This window comes from Danaus plexippus, chromosome 31 (genome assembly GCF_018135715.1).
Source record: "Danaus plexippus chromosome 31, MEX_DaPlex, whole genome shotgun sequence".
Classification (NCBI taxonomy): Eukaryota; Metazoa; Arthropoda; class Insecta; order Lepidoptera; family Nymphalidae; genus Danaus; species Danaus plexippus.
In genome coordinates this window covers 1,553,811-1,576,746 of record NC_083558.1, presented here as the reverse complement: position 1 = coordinate 1,576,746, position 22,936 = coordinate 1,553,811, and the positions used below count along the sequence as shown (strand labels likewise).

The 22,936-nt window shown below is 33.3% G+C and overlaps 4 protein-coding genes across 6 annotated transcripts; 3 read left to right on the top strand and 1 right to left on the bottom strand.

The window, feature by feature from the left end:
• Window positions 1-293: 293 nt before the first annotated feature.
• LOC116778417 (sorting nexin-16) lies at window positions 294-3,900 on the bottom strand. 2 transcript variants are annotated; one of them, XM_032672417.2, is made up of 2 exons: window positions 3,758-3,900; window positions 294-1,905 (listed from the first exon to the last, which is right to left on the bottom strand). In XM_032672417.2, exon 2 carries the CDS (start codon window positions 1,895-1,897, stop codon window positions 1,073-1,075), a length of 825 nt encoding a protein of 274 aa, XP_032528308.2. In that variant the 5' UTR covers window positions 1,898-1,905; window positions 3,758-3,900; the 3' UTR covers window positions 294-1,072. The 2 variants fall into 2 exon arrangements, with proteins under 2 accessions (XP_032528308.2, XP_032528307.2); XM_032672416.2 differs by lacking the exon at window positions 3,758-3,900 and adding an exon at window positions 3,127-3,344.
• Window positions 3,521-4,517, top strand: LOC116778416 (WD repeat domain-containing protein 83). The gene has a single exon (XM_032672415.2). It carries the CDS (start codon window positions 3,593-3,595, stop codon window positions 4,502-4,504), a length of 912 nt encoding a protein of 303 aa, XP_032528306.2. The 5' UTR covers window positions 3,521-3,592; the 3' UTR covers window positions 4,505-4,517.
• Window positions 4,518-5,663: 1,146 nt separating this feature from the next.
• LOC116778418 (uncharacterized) lies at window positions 5,664-9,828 on the top strand. Of its 2 annotated transcripts, none has more exons than XM_032672419.2 (3): window positions 5,664-6,226; window positions 7,829-8,067; window positions 8,446-9,828. In XM_032672419.2, the coding sequence occupies exons 1-3, from the start codon at window positions 5,901-5,903 to the stop codon at window positions 9,354-9,356; spliced, it is 1,476 nt and encodes a 491-aa protein (XP_032528310.2). In that variant the 5' UTR covers window positions 5,664-5,900; the 3' UTR covers window positions 9,357-9,828. The 2 variants fall into 2 exon arrangements, with proteins under 2 accessions (XP_032528310.2, XP_032528309.2); XM_032672418.2 differs by having other exon boundaries at window positions 5,664-6,310.
• Window positions 9,829-11,605: 1,777 nt separating this feature from the next.
• LOC116778434 (zinc finger protein 626-like) lies at window positions 11,606-22,356 on the top strand. Its single transcript, XM_061525806.1, has 18 exons — window positions 11,606-12,071; window positions 12,293-12,415; window positions 12,580-12,691; window positions 13,112-13,212; window positions 13,331-13,412; window positions 13,666-13,739; window positions 14,418-14,532; window positions 15,426-15,517; window positions 15,798-15,983; window positions 17,426-17,514; window positions 17,735-17,854; window positions 18,465-18,581; window positions 19,324-19,423; window positions 19,714-19,832; window positions 20,813-20,921; window positions 21,013-21,111; window positions 21,499-21,615; window positions 22,207-22,356. The coding sequence occupies exons 1-18, from the start codon at window positions 11,943-11,945 to the stop codon at window positions 22,330-22,332; spliced, it is 2,010 nt and encodes a 669-aa protein (XP_061381790.1). The 5' UTR covers window positions 11,606-11,942; the 3' UTR covers window positions 22,333-22,356.
• The last annotated feature ends 580 nt before the right edge of the window (window positions 22,357-22,936 follow it).

Sequence of the window (22,936 nt, the reverse complement as noted above, 5' to 3'; positions counted from 1 at the left end):
TTAATTTTTTTTTTACCTCAAAAAAGGAAATGCAGTAATATTTTCTGATCACAACCTCACACAAAGTTTTTGGAATTTTTACTTCACTCATAATGAAACATAACTTGTAAAGATTAACTCGCAAGGAATGCTTTTTAATTAATTTTAACCGTTATCACGAATTTAACACTACTTTTATAACTGTTTTCGTGATTTTTAAATTACGAGACGACTCATTACTCAAAAAAAAAAACTACATTCTAACTTTTCGCGCCAATTCAGTTGGGAATATGTCAACAAAATAAAACCACAGATAAAAAATTGTTCTCTATTAAAATATCATCACATTAAAATGCTTAAGCTAAGTGACAAATAGCACCTATTCATATAAAATATCAATTAAAAAAAAAAATTAAGGCCACATTATAAACTTAAATAAATTTAATTATTATTTCATTTAATTCGTATATCACTAACAATTTGTACCACAGATAATAAAATGCTTGAAGAAATGCTGAATAACAAAAATGGTTCTTTGAGTATCTTAAGTATATTTAAAAATCTATGTGATCAATATATAAAAATTTATATGAATCTAATAACAGTACTATATTAAGAGTTATACATTATTTTCACTAACAGTTATACACCAACAGGTTGTATAATTAAAATTCATATTGTATAATATTTTTTGTATACAAAAAAGTAATGTTCAGTTTCCCATACTGGATGGTGAAGTGAAAAAATAATGTGCTATTTTGTACTAATGAATATATATATGTTTATTAATAAATTTATGACCCCTCAACACTACCGGCTTATGACATGTTTATTGAAGGCGAGAGTGTGGAAGCGGTTCGCTGCTTAAAAAAAAATATTTTTCATTATCCAGACCTTTTTAAAGAGAAAAAGTAGTTTATTATACTAAATTCATTTTTTATTTAATTTAATATAACTCCCAAACGGAGACATTTAGAAAAAAACCGAAATAGTATTGAGGGTATATCAATATGTTACTAAAATTATCAAAAATTTTTAAATTATCACTTAAAATATAGTTTCCGTATAAACAATTATTGTCTTCACAATCACATTAATTACCGGTTTTATTTGTACACGTGGGGCAGCTTTTGATCTGGCTTTCCAGAAGGGCCAGGCGTTTCGTGAGATGCATTATTGTCGCGTCTTTCTGCTTGAGTTGGACCTTCAAGGTCGTTATCGAGTCTTCCAAGGCTCCGTACACAGCTTGGACTTCCGGTTGGTAACTGAACACCTGCGGCGGTTCATCTAGACAGAAGAACTCCCTTACGATCTTGTGATTCGGCAGCTTGCTTAGAATAGCGTTGACGAACACCTGCAAGCCCCTCACCCTCTCCTCTAGGAAGGCAGTCTCGAAATTGTCCCTGAACCAGCGCTTGCCTGGCAACGGGAGCATAATATTTGGCTGTTCATTCTTCAGTCTATTGTACAGCCTAACAAAGTCCGTGTATCTCCTAAAGACCAGCCAGGACTGGTCCCGCTTATCATCCTCCACCTTCAGCTTGTATATCGTGAACCTAGCTCGTTCCTCCATCACCTCATAGCCTACTATAGGTATCCTTAGAGACTCGAACTTCTTTATCTCGCTGCTGTGCAGGCTGACATCTATATTACTGATGCTGTTCTGTATGGTATTGTGATTTATTTCATTATAATCCGCTATGTTCCCGAGGGACTTGTAACAATTCCTCTGGATTGGCTTTGATACGATTATCTCGTTGTCGGATGCGGATTCCTTGTAACTGCTCTTGTAGAAGTTGTTGAACTTCACAATAGGATCCGAGGATCCCTCCTCGCTGGATGTCGATGATATCTCATTGTTCATACTGTCAGAGCGGAGTGTTCTACATTTAGTTTCTAGGTTTTGTACTGTTGCCATAGTTGTGACTGAAAACGGTGAGTGAGTTAATGTAACATATATATATAGATACAGACATGACGGAATGTGTTAATATATAAAGAAAAGCTAACATTATATTAATGAGTAACTGCCTGCATGCCTTCCTATTTATTTAATATTTGTATTTGAATGAAAAGAATTATGGAATAGACCTGATATTAAGGATAGCTAAAAACCTTAGCCAGGAAACTGGCTATTGCATGAAGATACCACATTGAAATCTGTCCATCCCTATGAGAGCTAGGATGACACAGACAGAAACACATTGAGGTAGAACTTATAATATGCGTCTTTTTGAATAGGCCGCAAAAAAAAATTTCGATTTTATTATATTCAATATAAATTTTTCAACACTAAGTGCCAGGTCCATCCCGTTGCGGGGAGGGCAGCCTCACAGTGCCTGGGACTTGCAACCCAAGTGTAGATTTAAGAGGCCCCTATCTAATGCGCATTAAATGCTCACCTCCACCGTCCAACCTCCTCTGTGTACCTAACCAAATATGAATTGAACCAGTAGGGCCTAACAGGATCTAGATATTAAATGTATTAAAACATTAAAAATAATCCCTAAATAAGCCCTACTAAAAAATCATTTCATTCTGATATACATTGTCTATGAAAATTTCTCCTCGGTAACTATCTTGGTACATGAGATAAACCTGGTGACAGAGGGATGAATAGCAATGTCTTAGCTATGCTGTACTATACTAACCCTAAGATGCAGACACCCTAAATGATAAATAAATATACAAAATTTGTTTCCGATTAAAGTATTTTTTTTTTTTAAACTTTTTACACACCATTATTTCCTTACTATTTATAAAAGCTTTCTCAGTCTCGTGAATTTTGTGTAAGCGAGTGCAACGAATAATAATCAAATTGTCCTTCACATTTATTACAATTTACATATAAAAATGAGTTAGCTCTGACTAGCTGTAATTTTGTCTGTGTATAATATCGTATTGTTTAAATTTCATATCAAATATATTTTTTTATACAGGCATATCTAATTTACATATAAAAATGTCTCAAAGTCAAAACAATTGTCACCATTGTATGGCACAATAACGTGTCTACTTTGTGTAAAAATAATCAAAAATCACTATAATATAGCATAATAAGCACGTAAAAATTCATACCGAAATATATATTTATATTATATTCGATTGAGACAATTTTTTTAATGTTAATCAAATACGAAAACATACCTGTGGAGCTTAAAGTTATGGTGTTCTTATTCCAATAGGGATCGTGTTTATAACATCATTCCATATCTCACGTTAACTGTATTAAGGCACATTAAAAACTTTCGTTATGCTGTTGTATAGATAATATTGAGAATTGGAAAATATAACAGTTACGGACTACAAACAATACACCTTACTTGAAATAATTAACAACTCATAAACATGATGTGACAAATGACATTACATTGAAGATATTGTTGCCAATATAAAATTATTTACTATATAAACATATATATTAATATAATTAAAAATTTGAGATATATTGTTTATTTAGTTTATTAATTATTTATTTTATTATATAATTTATATAATTCATATAAATGTAGAAGAATATGCTTATGGAACGAGTCGTCTATTACTCTGTGATAAGTGATAAAGTTACGTCAAACTAATGTCTTCAAATGTAAATAATAATATAGCCTAAATTATGGCCGAAAACAGTGAATTATCACAGATAGCGACTATAAATTGCAAACAACAAGCGGTTAGAGCTGTGCGTTTCAATGTAGATGGAACATATTGCTTATCATGTGGCGCCGACAAGAAAATCAAACTTTGGAATCCTCAAAATCAGTTGTTACTAAAAACGTACGGTGGACATGCTAACGAAGTGCTTGACGCCGCGGGATCTTGTGACAGCAGCCACATAATCTCATGCAGTGCGGATAAGTCTGTTATACTATGGGACGTGACCACGGGACAACCAATGAGACGTTATAGAGGTCACGCCAGTTCCGTAACCTGTGTCAAATTTAACGAAGAATCAACCATGGCAGTGTCGGGATCCATAGACAATACGGTTTGTTTTTGGGACGTAGTAAGCAGAAGACAGGAGCCTGTACAGATTTTGAAAGACGCTAAAGATACTATAACCTCCGTGCAGGTTACCGACCACGAAGTTTTGACATCGTCTGTAGATTGTCACATGAGATTATATGATTTGCGCATTGGCAAAATGTTTTCAGACTATATCGGCCACATTATTACATACGCTAGTATGACTCACGACGGTCAGTGCTACTTGCTTAGTTGCGCTGATAGCACAATAAAATTATTCGACAAAGACACCGGTGAACTTCTCAATACATTCTCGGGACATGAAAGCAAAGACTACATGCTTGAGAACGCGGTAAACGAGCGCGATAGCCACATCATTTCCGGTTCCGCAAGCGGAGAAATATTCTATTGGGATTTGATTTCTAGTAATTGTACTCAAAAGCTTACACACATTAAAAACAAGCCGGTGGTGTCTCTGAGTCATCATCCGACTGCAAATAAACTTTTGACGGCTTGTGAGGACGAGATTAGATTATGGGGAGTGGCGACTGTAGAGGAATAAAGTATTTAAATTGGTTATTTGTTTTATTGATAATATATATGTATAAAAAGTCACATTTGAAAACTCTGTCATATTTACTTACTATTTCACCATGAACAATAATTAGTTTTCTTTTCGAGCGATCATTTTTTATATTTAAGATGCCATTACATCAAATTGGTACCATAGACAAGACTATATGAGAGTACATATTGAGTGTAGGGATAAAATATTTTCCTTATGACGCAACATAACTATTTCAGTAGAAATCAATATACTGTCGTGTTTTGTACAATGCGTTGCAATATTGTATATGCAATTATTTAGCAAGAATATTATATATGTCTATTAACTTATATGTGTATCAATTGAAACTAAAAAAAAATATGAATATTATAAATAAATTAATATAGAACTACAAGTACGTATTTCACGACGCTCACACTGCTTACTTCGCTGCATAGCAAGAATATCACGCGAATGTGCTTGGAATCTACCGACTCACTCTCTTTCTCTCCTACTTTCTTATGATCAAGTGGTTCGTTTGCTCATTTTTCATCTTTTTGGTGTTAAAATATTATATGTTTTGGAACTCCGGTTAAATACTACCTTTCAACATGTAAACCGTCTGATCGTTCGCTAACTTTGATATAAAAAAATATGATTTTATCTTTCAGAAAGATTAATAAAATACTGTTGATTTACCTATATAATTTATAATATTACAATTTAACAAATTGAATATAATTTATTTTCTTTAAGACCTTTTATAATCCCTAGTTTTATATTCTTTATTAGATATTAATTGTCAAAAATTAAATGTCTTGAGACATACCTATTTATTCCAAAGAATAACAAGTTTTATTCCATTTTCTACTAGTTTACATATTGATAATGCGTATTGTCTGTGGATATCATCTACATTTGCAATTCGTTTGAAATAAATAAAAAGATAATATATTTTACCGGTTTAATCTATGTTCGGTATGTGTTTTTTTCGTCTGGTATTTTTATAATCAATAAAAATATGAGATATCTTTAAATATTTTTATAATTTATATATTCTTAATTACGAATTATTTCATTAATATGTTATGCACATCACTAACTCGTTATCTTTCGACATCAATTAATTTAATTTTTTTATTGAGTGCAGTTTACACTATAGACAACTTACGTATATTGGCTACTGGAATGTATTAGCCAAATCTGTTTTTAGTTTTTACGACTCGGCGCATGTCCTTATTGTAGAAATTTTATTAATTTGCGGAATTAAGAGATGCACAATCTAAAAAAAAATCACATTCACTATAACACAGAGAAACAAAATTGACAAGTTATAACTGTCAAAGCGCGTCATCTCGCATTTGCGCTGAATACGAAAACTAAAGCTATATTAGATGTGAAACTTAAAAAAATGGGGACTAAATCCACAGTGAGATTGAGAAAAAGAGGCAAGGCTTTTAAATGTGATCTTTGCGGGCGTAAGTTAATGAGTCCGGATGCTTTAAAAGCACACCAGCGCACAGCTCACAACATATTAAAAGTGAAAACGAAACAAGAGGCTAAACCCGTGAAAATAAGTAAAACAGCCAAGCCCAAGCCGATCAAAAAAGCGGCGAGCCCGTCAAAAGTGGCGGCCAAGAGAAGCAGTGAGAGGAATATCAAGGAAAATGACAAACCCAAGAAGACTGATAAACAGGATCAGGTCGAGAAAGCTAAAGTCCAGTTCGAGTGCCCCAGGTGTTTCAGATTGTTTCTCACGTATTTTCCCGCACACAAACACATAGTAAAGTTTCATTGTGTTAATAAACAGGGATTTAAAGTGTAAGTCAAACAAACGAGTTCTTGTGCGATCTTTTCCCGTCTGTGCTTAGTTTGGTAGTTATTGCAGGAGATATCATAAAAATTGTCCGAAATCGATTTCGGTTACCTTAAATTTTACAATATTTCTCTTACCCTGGTATAAAGTTACATTAAGTTCAGTTTCGCCCCTCATAGGTTGCAATTAAAACGATCAGTGCTTAACCTTTAAGGCTTTTAGTCCACATCTTAATTCTGATATTTATATACAAACAACAAGAGAAAGATTTAGATAATGCATTATTAATAATTCTACTGCTTCGATCAAAACAAACAAACAAAGCTTTGTTGAAATCTTAACTAATAGGAATTAAATTTTATATATAAGAAAATCCAATTTGAAGTCTTAGACTTGGAACAAAATGCATATATATATATAATAAATTATTTCACCAAGTCTTATTACCAAGACCTTTACATTAGAAGTTAAAAAAAATATCCATGATTTTGTTCTATGTATATGTAGTTTTGTACAAAAGTACATATATATAGTACTTTTAGTAGTAAAAATATGTACTTTTGTACATATTTAGTTTAATGAGTTACGTTCTTACAAATTTTTAATTTTAAAACATATGCCATAGTGTGGCTCTGGAATCTGAACGCATATTTGTCTCGTTCGATTTGTTTTTTATACCGAATGATTTATATCTACAACAATCTATATTATGGTGGGATCAAATTTTTTCATTTATAACATTTTTTAGATGCTCGCTTTACTTTGACCGTCTGATGTATACTATACAAAATGTCTTTGAAATTATTAACTCATAAGGTACAGGGATATTATCAAAATGTCTCAATAGTATACTATTCTTATAAGAAAATATATAAAACGGGCTGCTAAATCCTAGTGTTGCCGTTATCACAACCTGAAATACCATTGAAACAGTAAGAAAAATTGTAGTTTTTGGGGTAATTTTGGTTTATTTACACTAAAATCCCAATGTCTTTAATCCAAATGTTTTTAATTCACTAAGGTTGTGTTAGTCATACTCGCTCTGTAATGATAATATTTTTGTGTACACATCAAAATGAAACTAATTTTTTTCGGATACTAGGCCTTTTTTTTATTATTTAATATTTACATAAACTGACGTCTCTGTACCTTTACTGCGACCACAATAACGGGGAGATGCTTGATCTTTTTTGTTGAATTTTATGAAGTGACGTATAATGTGGGTAGATTAATAACTTATAGTAAATCTCTTGATACTTACAACTAAATATACTATGAATAGAACAGTTACAGCAGACACTACAATAATAACATATATCGCTTAGATTCTAGAAGTACGCTGGAGTTAGTGTGTAACTTGAATCGCCATAGCATTCCCAAAAAAACCACCAACACAAGCCAGAATTGAACCCGTAACCCACAGGATATTGTGTTTCAGTTGCATTGTCAATTGAGCTATAGTGTCCTACTGTCATATATGTGTCATACAATTTTTATTGATTGTCAAAATTATATATTTTCAGTTTACCAAACTCACCAGATCTCATACAGCCGGTACGTTTAGAGCTGTGCCAGAAATGTAATCGTAAAGTGAAATCAATACAAGCACATGACTGTGAAACCAATCAGGCCGCGGAGGATAAGACCCGGTCATATATGTGTGCGGCCTGCGATGAATGGTTCACTAATCTGAAGGGTTTTGATGACCATGTGCTCGGAACGCACAGCGAGAAAGAAAGTGTGATCTTCCCGACAGACGATGGTAATTGATGTGACTTTTAGTTGAATTTCAATGAAAATAGGAAACCATATTTTAAAATCTGTTAAGATTTCTTTGAGATCTGGCTGTTGTGTAAGATATCAAGATAGTTTGTGAATTATAACTAAGACTAGGTTAAAAAAAGTAAGTTTCTTTGAAAAGATCAATTTTCTGTTGGAGAATTGTGTTAATTTTACTTAGTAATAAATACTTAGTGATAAAATTTTATGTAAAGCCCATCAAATTACCTGATATAAGTTTTTTCTTGACAATAAGAGACAAATTTTACATGTAAGTAGTAACTTATAAGGGACTTTGCAAGTCACTTATGTTACAGCAAGCTCATTTAACTTTAAATGTATTGATTCCGATAACTTTCAGAATTCACAAAATGGAAGACAGATATGGAGGAGAGAACTAGTGTGAATTACACTGAAGTAGAGAATAGTGATCCGAAAAGGTATCGATGTAACAGCATTAAGGAAAAACCAAAAAGGTCAAATACATCGTACATGTGTCCGTCTATGTTAGTTGTTCAGGACATATCCAAGGGACTTGAGGTCAGTTACTATAAAAATCATCACAAACACCAGTTCCAAGAATACAATCCTGAGGATTATAAGAAGTATCTGAAGTCTGCGGTCGTAGAAGAGGAAAAAGTGGCAGAAATAAAGAAGGAAGAGAGCGAACTGTTTGTGCAGTTCAAAACTCTAATGCAAGGTATTCTAGCGGATGCAGAAAAGGCTAGTGAGGCGACCCTGAAGCTGTTATTATTGAAAGCTATGGATTTATCATCTGTGATGCACGTTCATGATGAGAAAGCCTCGACGTATATTAATAGCAACCAAATCATGACCGACTCCCAAATATCTGAAGCCTTAGAGGATACTGGGACTAAGAGGAAATTGGGTCATGACACTGGTGACATCAAACGGCCAAAACTATCATGTGATGTACCGTCACCGAAGATTGTGAACTCATTCTCATTAGCCGAACTCGACTCTGATATCACTGAATCGGTAAAAAACACAGCCAAAGATCAGACTACATTCAACGACAAATACAAAGATTTCGTTGTGAAGAACTTCCCCGAGGCTGAGCTCAAGAAACGCACGAGGAATGAAAGAAAAATCATGAAAACTAAGATCGGTCAGTACAAACCGAGCATTTCACCGAAGGACATCAAGAAATCAATACAATTAAGTATAGAGAAGCCGAGGGTGAAAGTGGATTTTGACTACGAGGTCAAAGAACAAACGGATGGCTGTAATATATTAATACTGAAAATATAAATATGTACAAAAAAGATATGTAAAAAAGGTCTATATTAAAAATAAAAGGGATATTTATTAAGTTTGACGATTATGTATGTTATTTTTGGAAGTCATCATCCTTACTATCAGTACCGAATACTGTCCGTTTTGAGTTCTCTCATACCCACATTGATAGTTTCGTGTGAAAATGTGTGCAGTAAAAATTTAATCGAGCCTATGGTAAGGATAGTAAGAGTTTACATACGTTTAAAAAATATTTACGTTACGTTACGTTACGTTACGTTATAGGTTTTGTATAAATAAGATTTTTTTTTTTCTCCATAGAAACATTACGATAAGTGAACCAGCATATTTTAACTTTATTATCTATCTGTTAGCTCAAAATCTGGGACGTAATAATTTCGCTATAAATGTATAAATGTATTATTCAATCGTAGGTTATCTGTATTTTTTATTGTATTATATTGTAATAAATACCTGGTTTATAGTCTCAATTATTTTAAACACCTCAAACCTACCAAAAAACCGGCAATCGATACTAAGAAACCGGTAAATAAGTAATGCAAATGTCAAATAATTTTCTGGCATTACTAAAAAAATTACTAAAAAAAAATCATCGGATAGTTTCAATGCTTTTGATAATTTATAATATATTTACCAGTAGTACATTTGAATGGAAATTGATTTACTAAATCATATATATAACAAAATTTACGAATTCATATATATAACAATCTGTTAATTTAAAATTCAAAGATAATTTCTACTTTCTTTTCAACATACACAGGCATGCATACTGTATATAAGGCCAATCTACTTATTTTTTTTTTACCTCGCAATTTAATCTAAATTATGGAATAATCGTTTAGAAATGTATATATCAAATTTAAATAATTAAGTTATAAAACTAAATTTTAATTCGATATCAGTGAGGGAAAATATTTATATGTTTACGCCCAACTCCTAACACCTTTTTTACATTAGGTGTATTTTATAAAAAGTTAAATCTGACAGAGCCAGTTTTATATACAAATATATATATTATTACTATTCCGAGCTGTTATTTAACAACTTTGTTCTAAAATGTATGTGCAAAAGTGTATATCTCTACATTGAGACAGATATTTGGTTTCTATAATGTACGAGTCATGAGGACTACCGCTGTCATAAATGGGCACCTTCTGCCAAATTTTCTTAATTATCTGCATGTGATAGAACAACCAGATTCTTGAAGAGCCGCCCATCTTCTTTCCTTATAGATTTACCTTCTGCATACTTATAGTGAAGGTATAAAAGAATTTGTCTATATATGATTTTCCTTCCACTTACAGTTAAGATGTCTTTAAGTTAAGAATGTGCAGATTCATAATCACTTGCTATGACCAGAATCATATAATCATAATCAGGCATTATCTAGTATGTTACTTATAAAAAAATATAAATTACTTAATTTTTTTTTTCTATAAATTAAATTAAAATCCTCAAGCAATTAGTAGTTATTTTAATATATGGTTTAGAAAGTGATATTCATTATGTGTGCAGTGCAACTTCTTCTAATTATAATAATCTACTTCAATCAGATCTAGAGCTCGAAATTGGTAGGTGGTAGAGGCCTAGCTGTGGTCAAGTAACATCTGGATCATAGGCTGGCTCAACTGGGGAAGTACCACTCTCTCGCAGAAGATCAGCGTGAAGTAGTCTTCAATGGCTGCATTTCGTCCGATGAATGAGAGAGCCGGTTTACCTTTCCTTGTTTCCAACCTTTTCTTGCCATTTCCTAATACCCACCCCTCCCTTTTCCTCAATAACCAAGTTTGACAACGCATCCACAACAGAGATGTTGATGTTGCGGATGTCCATGGCCGACGATGATTACTGCCCATTAAGTAGGCCGTCTGCTCGTTTGCCACCTTTCACGTACAAAAAATATCAATATATAATATTAATTTTATTATTAGAATTTATTTTTACTTTAAATTTAATGTATATTTTGTATTATTTAATATTTATTTATTATAATTTGCAATTTATATACGTTATAACGTTTATAATATTTCGTTTGTAACAAGCTTACAACTCAATATAATAACATTAAAATCTATCAATATTTACTTCCTTTTCATTATTATTTAATTACGTATATTTAAAAAAATATATATTTTTACCGGTAATTAAACATTTTGTCATCGATTTTTCAAGTTGACATTCATTCATTCACTCAACATGTACATCACTAAAAATTAATACAAATAACAAAATCAGTGTTTTTGTTTATGTTTATTTTTTAAATTAAACTTTTTAAATATGTGTTCATAAAAATAAGTTAACGTATCCTATAAAGCGAAGTATTAGATTTTTTAAATATGCGCAATAACACCTTAGAGTCAAATAAATAATGAAAGTATTTTATTAATTAATATAATAATGTAATTGTGTATATTTTTACCGATAATCGTATTATTGGCTGGGAAAATTAAAAAAAAAATCCACTGTTTATTTTTTTACTATACATACACCAAATAGAAGCAATGAACTGTATATTCTTCCAAAAAGTTTTGTTGTTTTAATTGTGATCCTCAGAGCTAAAATAATTTTTATATTAAAATGGAAATAAAGGAAGGAATTCTTAATAATTTATTGTGTATGTCATGTCTGTGTGTTGGGCGATGTATCCAAGAGGTTAAGGAAGAAAGATTAAAGCAGTATTATTTAGATTTACTCAGAGAAATTCCTGTAAGTTAGCATTATTACTTACATTAAGTCAAAGAAATATATATATGTATTATACATATTTATTTATTATACCATTTAAAGATACATTTTTATGGATAGAAAAGTTTCTTGAGTGTATAAGATACAATAAAACCTTCTTAATGTTTTTTTTAAGTATATTAAAAGTTTTTGCTTCAATGAATACTTATTTAGTGGATAATTACAATTAATTTATTTTCTAGTTGAATGTAGACCTTCCATCCCCATGGCTCTGTTGGGAGTGTGTATCCCTGTTACAAAGAGTGGTGGCGTTCAGAGATCAAGTGAAAGACTCATATAGGATACTACAAACTTATACTAAGGAGGTGAGTTTTTAATATTGATATTTTTATTGATATAAATTAGAAAATTGCAAGATCATATCAAATTATCGAAACTAAAATTATTATAGATGTTTATAATATTTCTGTGTGCATACTACTGTGTGGTTATTACTTTTCTTGTATATTTATTAATTATTTTTACGCAGAATTTCAATGAATGCCTGCAAAGTGATGTGTCGAGATCTCCACGGTTGAAGTTGGCTAAACAATTATGTATTGATATACCGCCTGAAGATGTGAAGTTTGCAATTGACGAAGGTAATATATATATATATATATATATATATATATATTTATTAGTGCTAGTTTTCAATGACTGGATAAATTTGTATGACTTAGTTTTGACAGGGTTGTCAAATTTTTCATCTACAGAAAATGCTGTTAGGTAATATATATATGCTTAATGGAAATCCTAACAAATGTCTACCCTTCAAATTCTTCTAATGTTATTTTTATCTGTTACTCGTCTTTGCAATTTGTATCTGTATCTTAAATTCATATTCTGAGTTTATTCTCAAAAATTTTACACCAAACATTATGATTAAATAATGAATAAAATTATTAAATAGGGCATCAGTTTCCAGTGAGTCAATCGCTCACTCATTCAGTCAATGATTCACTCATTGACTTAATCATTAGTTTGGTCAATTAATAATTAATTAATTTTTATATTGTTAGATGAGTTGACTCCGAGGAATAAGAGTTTTAATATAGACTTGGAACATGAACTCGAAGAGGTCCACACGGTCATATGTGATGTACAGCGAGGACAGGGGAAGGTAAGAGATATATATATATATATACATGCTTATTTCTTGATGTAGTGTTCGTGTACTCTCCCAAACCTATTATATATGAGTGTGACGTCATACAGATGAATTGCAAATGGTTTTACAGATCCCAAACAACGGAGGTCTGTTCTTGAACGAGGATGATCCGATGTGTACCCAACACGACGTCAAGAACGAGCCGTGCGAAGGTATGGAGAAGTTATGAGAAATATAACACACACACACATAGACAAAAACGGTTTAAATATATACACTTACACTACACACACATACATACATGTTAATGTAGTTGTAAATACTCACATAGTAACACTTACAGGCACACACACACACACACATATATATATACGTAAATTGCACAGATGCGTTTTAGAACACATACTTATAGAAAATGACCACAGACTATAAAATATAGTGTAATAACAAAATATTCAATTACAGATGTATTTACTGAGAAAATGAAAATAGAAGCCGTCGATGAATCGAATTTGACCCTGAAGAGAGAGAGAAAGAAGGTATTTTTCGTCTCACATAAGACACTAGTTCTTCACTGTCTTAAAAAAATATTTGCAATAAAAAAATATTAGAGTCCCTCCGCGCGGAGGAAGTGAAACTTCGTAATGACGGAACTAAAACAGGGAGCAGCAGAAATTGATTTTTAAGGATTTTTTAGTGTTTCTTTAAGACTAGCTTCATTAACATTGCTTACAAGTCACAATAGATTGCTTGCATTCTCTCCGCTCCGTCTCTTTATCACCCGTGAGCGTTGAAATTTCAACGCAACCTTGTTGGAGGTCGCATAAGAAGTTTCACTTCAAAATTCCGAATTTCTCCCGTACAATCATCTCAGATGCAATATAAAATATAATTCTAGTATAGTGTTAAGTCTATCAACACGAACTGGGTTCGAATCTGCTACTTATGGGCTATCTCGTAGTTTCCCTACTAAGCTATTCTGACCCGACTTGAATCTATGAATTTTTCTTTATGAACTTTCTATTTTATTTTTTTTTCAATAATTTATCTCTATGCTGATTACGATATTTATTATTAAACTATTAATTAGAGCAGATACATTAGCCAATGTGAATGAATCATTGATTGATTCGGTCAGTCATTGATTGATTCGGTCAGCCATTGATTGATTCAGTCGTTCATTGATTCTCACTGATTATAGATTTCTATTATTACAGTTAAATCATAAAATAAAGCGACCGGAAGTTAAAGATTACTGTGAGAACGGAAGTAATGAAATAATTGAGGTCAAAATTGAGAATTATGAAGGCAAGGTTTCATTTAGGAGAGAAGGTAAGAGAGATTTGGTTGTGGAGACGAAACTTGACAATTCCGTGGATGCACCGAGCGGGCGCCGGGTCCATGCAGGGAGAGGAGCTTCAACAGCGCCTGGAACTTGACCCAGGTGGAGGTTTAACGGTCCTATCTAACGCGTTAAACGCTAACCTCCACCGTCCAAGCTCCTCTCTCTACCTAACCTATTTAGTATTTTGTTTTTTAGTCTGGAGAGAGTTAATACTGAAGGCAGTTCTCGCAGCCAATATGCCAATAATAATAATAATAGGTCTATAATCTGTAATTAGAAGTCTTGACCTTACTCTGTGTTCTGTGATCGTTTTTTTTTACTCTATGGCTTCATTCACACTGAACTTGTTGAATACTTTGACAATATATTTTTTTTATTTATTGTACGAATCATATAATTCTGTTTACTCTATGAAGAAAACATAGAGGAGTTTGTATACGAACACACACACACACACACACACACATATATATATATATATATATATATATATATATATGTATGTATGTTATTCAGTACAAGATAATAAAGACTTTTTTTTATTTATGCTATGGCTTCATTCGCACTGCCATCGTGGAATATAATGCCAATGTCAACGTGTTTTTTTTGTCGGTAATCATAACCTTGAGTACTGTGTGGGGGAAACACGAAGGAGTTCGTCGAGTGGACTGTGAAGATAAATTATAATCTAACAATAAATAACTTGTAAAGTGTAAGCGTCAAATAAATGCAAGTGTCAAACAAATCAAATAGAGATGTCAATCTGTCAAATATTTAAATTAGTCGGTAAAATCGACCGATCAGTCGGTAAAACAGTTACATCGGTCGGTAAAACAGTTCACAGGGAACAGTAGTTATTTATGAATATAAAATTTTGTAGACATCTCGGAGAAGAACAAAAAAGATGTCAAGATAAGTATTGATGAAAACAAGATGGAAGAAGATAACGAAGACACGAAGGACAAGGTTACAGTAAGTTATTCATTATACGAAAATTAATAAAATTTATATTTTTTTTTATACTGAAAGTAATAAATATAATGTAAAAATAGGTTTTATTACAAATAATATTTTTTTGTATCGAAAGTAATGAATATCATATAAAAATAGGTTGTATTACGAATATTTTTAGTAAATAGATCTTATTTAAAATAAACAATAATAATAATATAAATTTAAATTTAAATCAATAACAAAAGCACAAATTAAATGACTACCCACGATTTCTATATCCAGAATAATTAATTCCTAGGACACTAAGTGCGTTAAGAATCAATACTACAAAACTGTGCATCTCTCCTACGAGGAGATGCAAGCGGAGAGACAGAAACTGCGCTGCGCGGAGAGTTTCTTGAGCTCTCCGTATAAATGCGAGTCTTGCATACTGGTTTACAACAACCAGAGGTCGCTGAAGATTCATAGAGAAAAGAGACATTCAGTGAGTATTGTATCAGTAAGGAAATATTACATTTGTATAGATTATTAATATAATTCAAGTAGTTTTTGGAAGCGGCTTCGTCTGTGTATACTTAGGTTTTGCATTCAGAGGGTGACATATATGTGCACCGACCGTCAGCGCCATCTATCGCATGTCGCGTTACTTCACACAATACATCTGTCACGAAGTGTTCCCGGGAACTACACGCACTGAAGGACACATTATACACTATGTGCTATTATAATGTGTGAGTTATATCAATGTAAAGTTACATCAAAATCTATTGAGTAGTTTATCCGTGAGATGTAACAAACATACATACATACTCACAAACTTTCGCGTTTAAAATATTAGTGGGTACTACTGGTTGCTTTGAGCATTGCTTTCAATGAGGTCTTATCTGAAACCTCACTAAGATAAAAAAAATATATAAATTTTCATATTAAACGAAAATATACGTGGTGCACCCCAAGGGTTCTCTTTGGCACCACTATTCTTCCCAATTTTCATAAATAGTCATAAATTCACAAGCTCACAAATGAGCACTTGTTTTCTGCGATTTGTGGAAGACTGTGTTTGTAACTGCAATGGCTTTTACTGTGATTGAGATTTTTTCTAATAAAACTACGCACGGAGTCCCTCCGCGGGGGAAAAGTGAAACATCGTAATGTTGGAACGAAAACAGGAAGGGGTAGAAAATGATTTTTAAGGAATTTTTAGTGTTTCTTTAAGACCAACTTTATTAACATTGCTTACAAGTCACAATTGATTGCCTGCATTCTCTCGCTCTGTCTCTTTTTACCCCCTCCCCGGAAGCGTTGAACGCTTACCGCAACCTTGTTGGAAGTCGCGAAGTAGATTCATTTCAAAATATGTGTAAATAAGTCGCGAATTATTCTGCAAGGGTTTTAAATTTAATCATATATATATATTTAGTTAAAGTCAAACCCTGCCATCTAATGCTGAAATTTTGTGAAAGTATCTATTATGTTAAAGATGGAAGACTATTGTGATATTGTTTCCAAAAAAATATCAAATCATTATTAATATACTATTAATTTTTAAATAGGTTATATATATATAAAGGTTCAAAACTGGTTATTTAAGGAAATTACTCAGTTATTTGGTCGCCATGGGTGAAATGTTGGCCATATTCCTGTTTTGCCGCGTTCTTCATTGAGTTAACTGTGCGATTAACGCTCAGGGTTCAAAAATAACCCTCGTACGGTATGTCTGAAGCGTTTGTCCTGTGACACCAAAAACGTTCTTTGGTTACACGCTGGATATTTTGAATTTTCCAAGTTATTAATAAAAATGTACAGTTGCAGGCGAAATGTTTGTCCATTTATTTTTTACCAAAATGCTTAGCTCATAAAAATATGACCTCTTACGGACATCCCATTCTGCTTGTGTGACTTTATCTATACTTATCCACATTACAGGTCGCAGGTAAATATACCTGTTCCGTTTGCGACATAAACGTATCCTCAGCTGATGAATTCACGTCACACTACAGGCGGCACATGAGGACGTGAGTCACGCTTGATACTTGCAAAACAAAAAAAAATATTATAACATATCTTTCGGAACGTTTTAATTTTAATAGAAAAAAACTATGATAATTTTCGAGGTTAAGGATAATGATGGCTTCATTTTGCAATCATTTACATTAAATGTGAGAAATAAATTATCGAAATAGAGACCGCGCAATGTCCTTGTGAATCTGAGCCATCGTGTCCTATATATTTCAGCTACGAATGTACAGTTTGCAACGAAAGGTGCGCGTCTATCAAAGATATACATAAGCACTTGAAAGAGCACAGCGTGTATATAAAATCGTATACATGTGATGTCTGTGCTGTCGTTTCTAAGTGAGTATACACACACACACATACACACACATAGTTTATAACCTTACGATAAACAGACGCATACACACAAAGCTATAGATATTTTACGACGTTGTCTCTTTATTTTTTTAACAATCAAGTAATGTTATATAGAATGATAGATGTATTAGTAAAAACGCAGGGACGTGTAATTCTGTTAGTGGCTGATTAGTAATCTTGTGTTGATAATTTCTCATATTATTATATAATAAATTATAATTTTAATAACAACTTAAGTAGTTTCCATCGTTCACGTTAACACTTACAGTTTAAATGTATTTTTTTGATTGACTATGTTTTTGTTCGAGAACTCAAAATCCTTCTAGTGTTACAAAACTTACTGTATCGTAACTTATGTAAAACTTTTCGCGATCAAACGCACAGTTTGGAAGTTTTTTCATTAGCATTTTACTTCATGTACGAAAAACCTTACAACTGTCGATGTGCGGGTAGATTTGAACTCGTACTGACAGGCTTTCAACTTTCCACACGTTTGAGGTTGCTAAGTAGATGTTTTTTTTTGTTTTTTTTTTTTTTTAATAAATTAAAACAGATACTCTTACGTTCATAAACACGAGTGACGTGGTTTCAGTTCAGCGGCAACACACAGGTACCACAAGGAAAAGCATCACTCTAACAAACCGAGGATAGAGTGCGCCGATTGTGATAAAACTTTCAGTCATCGAGCCGGGCTAATGAATCACAGGTTGTGAGTACACTGTACATATTAACATCGATTTTAGGTATCGGGAATATTCAAGGTGATCAAGGTCATTACTTTGTAGATTAGCCTATAAGAAATTTCTGTGTCTCTCGATGAAAGAAACGTTTATTTTTTTAATTCAAAAAGTCTGATTACTGTGGTAAGTAAGTAAGAATTAAATTAAACTATGAACTTGTAGCGGTAATAGCAAATTATTTAACAAAAGACAGGTAATAAAATATAATATGTAGAAAAACATTGCAAGTGCAACGAATGCAATATATGCTAATAATTTTTAAAACGCGTTTTTTTTTGACAAATAAAAAATATTGCAGTGATGCTATCTCAGATTTCCTCGCGTACGTTCAAATGACACTAACTTTTTAGTATACTAAGCGTTGCTTTATATTATATATATATAAAACGTCTGTCTGTCGGTCTTGTTAATGTATATGTATATATATAAACTTAAACCAAGTGACAGACGTTTTGTATCTCATCTCCGTGATCACGGTTGCTGTAAAGGAACCGAAACGTCTTATATGTGATAATTTTAGATATCAGTACTCGTCACCAAATTTTTACTTCTATATTATAATTTTATTAAATATTACGTGACATTATTATCATGGATAGAGCCTTCCTAGGCTTTATATACATTTACTACGTCACATTTTATCACAAGATTCGTCGTATGTGTTCACTGCCTAAGTTGCCGCACGTGTGCTATCAGCCTTATATATTGCAGGACTTTTCACGAGTATCAAAACAAGTTCCCCTGCAACGTGTGCAACAAGATATTCAGGTGGAAAACTAGTTTAAAACGGCATTTGAAGAAACATAATGAGGTAAAATATATATATATATATATATATGAAATTGTGAGCCAAATAATTTTGAGAAATTATATCATTTTATACACTCGTTATGAAGTTTTTTTAAGAACATTGCGTTAAAAAGATTTTCCCATTATTACTTTCTTCATTATTTTGATCGAGAATTTAAGTTTTTTCCGACTAAACGGTATTTCGATAGTGAATGTTAATTGCGAATATTTTTTTTGATAAAACTAGCGTATCAATTGATAATAATTTCGTTGTTTTTGGTAGTACATTGATGTTGTCGTTTATATTTTCAGTCTAAGGATAATCGCAGTAAAGCCTTCTGTGCTAAATGCGACATCGTGTTCTCGTCTGTGTGTTCGTTGCAGCGTCACCTCAGGAACAGTTTGAAACATGTCACTAGCGATCAATTGAAGTTAGTATACACACACACACACACACGCACCCAGGCACACACGCACATAATCTATTACGCACCAGACACAGACACAACCACACACACACACACACACCCAGACACACGCACGCACATAATCTATTACGCACCAGACAGACACACACAACCACACACACACACACACACCCAGACACAAGCACGCACATAATCTATTACGCACCAGACAGACAGACACAACCACACACACACACACACACACCCAGACACACGCACGCACATAATCTATTACGCACCAGACAGACAGACACAACCACACACACACACACACACCCAGACACACGCACGCACATAATCTATTACGCACCAGACACACAGACACAACCACACACACACACACACACACCCAGACACACGCACGCACATAATCTATTACGCACCAGACACACAGACACAACCACACACACACACACACACACCCAGACACACGCACGCACATGATCTATAGGTTATACAGTTTTTGCACTGGCGGGCGTATTATAAACACATCTCCATACTAATCGCTTGGTTTCTGTCTAGTTTGAAAAGTATTTTTACGTTTTCTATACAAAAAATCACGAGGAAAAACCTCCTTATTGCTCTTAATTTTTTAAATGGGCCCAACCAAAAACTACAGCGAATTATCTATGACCTTTTTGACACAAGCCTTGCTGTATCACCTCTCAACAGAATCATGAATTGCTTCAAGTGTGAGGCTGGGTTTAAAATACATTTATATTGGGTCGGGAAGAAACGAAACAACTTTCTAAACATCAAAGTGAATTATATACACACACATATATATGAGACGAAACCTCTCATCATTCCATGGAAGCACCATGTGGGGAGAGGAGCTTCAACAGCGCCTGGGACTTGACCCAGGTGGAGGTTTAAGGGTCCACCTCCCCCGTCCGAGCTCCTCTCTCCACGTAATCTCTATGGTTGTTCACATCAATTTCAAGGTTCATCTGCGACCACTGCAACCATAGATTTGCTGACAAGACGAAGCTGAGAGACCACATTGAAGAGAAGCACCTGTTCAGGACCTACCAGTGCCATATCTGCCATAAGGTGAGCCAGCTCGAGGGTGCGGGAAGTTTATAGTATATAAATATCTTAATATACAAGATAATCATTCGGTTTTGACCATTTTTCATTGCAGCCGTCCAAGAACAGGGTCGGACTGGAACAGCACATACGAACAGTGCATAAGGGAAGGCCGAATAACAGGATGTGTCACCACTGTGGCAAAGGGTTCCCCGTGAGTATATATATATGAGGAAAAACAGAGGAAAATATTATATATATATATATATATAAAGCCTTATAGGTATGTATTATTAATGTTTTTTTGTCGATCTATTACAAAAATTATATACATTTAATTTGAACCGATCCTTTAAATTTCCGAACGCACCCGAAGTGACGTTAAAGCGATGACGTTTGGTTGGCTCACTTTTACGCGGGAAAGTATTTGTCAACGCGACTTGTTTGTTTGTAAATTGAATTTAAGTTATTAAAGGTGTTTTGTTTTAATAGTTAGTTTGTTCTAGCTAAGGTTTGATTTGTTATTTAAAAGTAGTGATTTATGAGATAACTATATTTTTTAATGATTTTGTTTGAATCATATATATATATGAACACACAGACAAAGGTCCAACTGGAGTCTCATATCCGTACACACACTGGCGAGAGGCCTTTCATGTGCGAGTACTGTCCCACGACCTTCTCCCAGCAGTCGAACCTCTATAAACATCACAGACAGGTGAGATACGGAACACACACGCACACACACACACACACACACACACACACACACACACACACACACACACACGCACACAGATACATGTATACTGAGTTATAATGGCCTAGACGTTAAAGGTCCGCCTCTCATGCATGAGGGTGCGGCTTCGAAACCTGACAACTGGCGAGTACCCAGAGGTCTTTTTCCGAGTTAATGTACTTTCCAAGAGTATTTGGACACAAATGATAGATGGTGAAGGAAAATATGAGGCAACCTGGACTTATAATCAAATTATAGGTTTAAAATCGCCAACCCGTCTTGAGCGAGCGTGGTGGTTAATGCTCTAACTTACTCCATGCGAGAAGAGGCCTTGTTCAGCAGAGCTCCGATAGGCTGATGATGATGATGATGATATTAAGGATAATTGAAATAAAATTAAACGTACCTTTTCAAGCATATGACTGTATTCATATCATCCCCGTCTGTGGTACATATATTAAAAACCTAATTTTTCTGTACTTACATTTATACATACATGCAAAACTTCATCGAAATCTGCTCAGCAGCTTCGTATCGTCCGGACACGTGAATGTCTATTATTAATTCCAGGTACACCTTAACATAAAATCGAAGAGGTATCCTCTGTGCAGGAAACGGAAGGATAACAATCAACCGGATGTGGCCGTCTTCACACTTCCGGTCCACTTTATGCCGGATAACGGATATGCTATATAAATATATTATATATTGCTTTATTGCTAATAAAAAAACTCTAAATAAATCACCTCCCAAATTAAACCGCCACGCGTTTCAGCCGCGGGTTGGTGGGTTATGTAAAAATATACCCTTAGTCCTAAATACAGAACCTGTATCATGTTAGTCTTGCCATAACATTATAACTACTATTAAAATGTAATTAAAATAAATGAATTTTATATATATCGGTAATTTTTTTTATTTCATTACGTCCATACAGCTGTTGCTCCTCTCCAAACACTATCAAATGTCAAGAGCTTCATCAATATCGGTACAGCAATAACTTTTTTAATTCACAGAAAACAAAAACGCGAAAATCAACCAAAATATTCTATTTTATTGACTCCAATAATAATTGTTCGTAGATGTCAGGTATTATTAGGTAGGAAATACTGCAAACAGTACGTGCGTAGTCAAGAACACTTGTAATAGGGTGACAAATAGTTAAATTAGTTCTTGACCGGAGATTGTATGGAAATCGGACGAGATTTAATTTAAGTAATCACAGATATACAACAAGAGGAATAGTCTGAGAAAAATATTACAAGAAAGAAGAATTAATATAAAAAATAAGTCCAAAAAT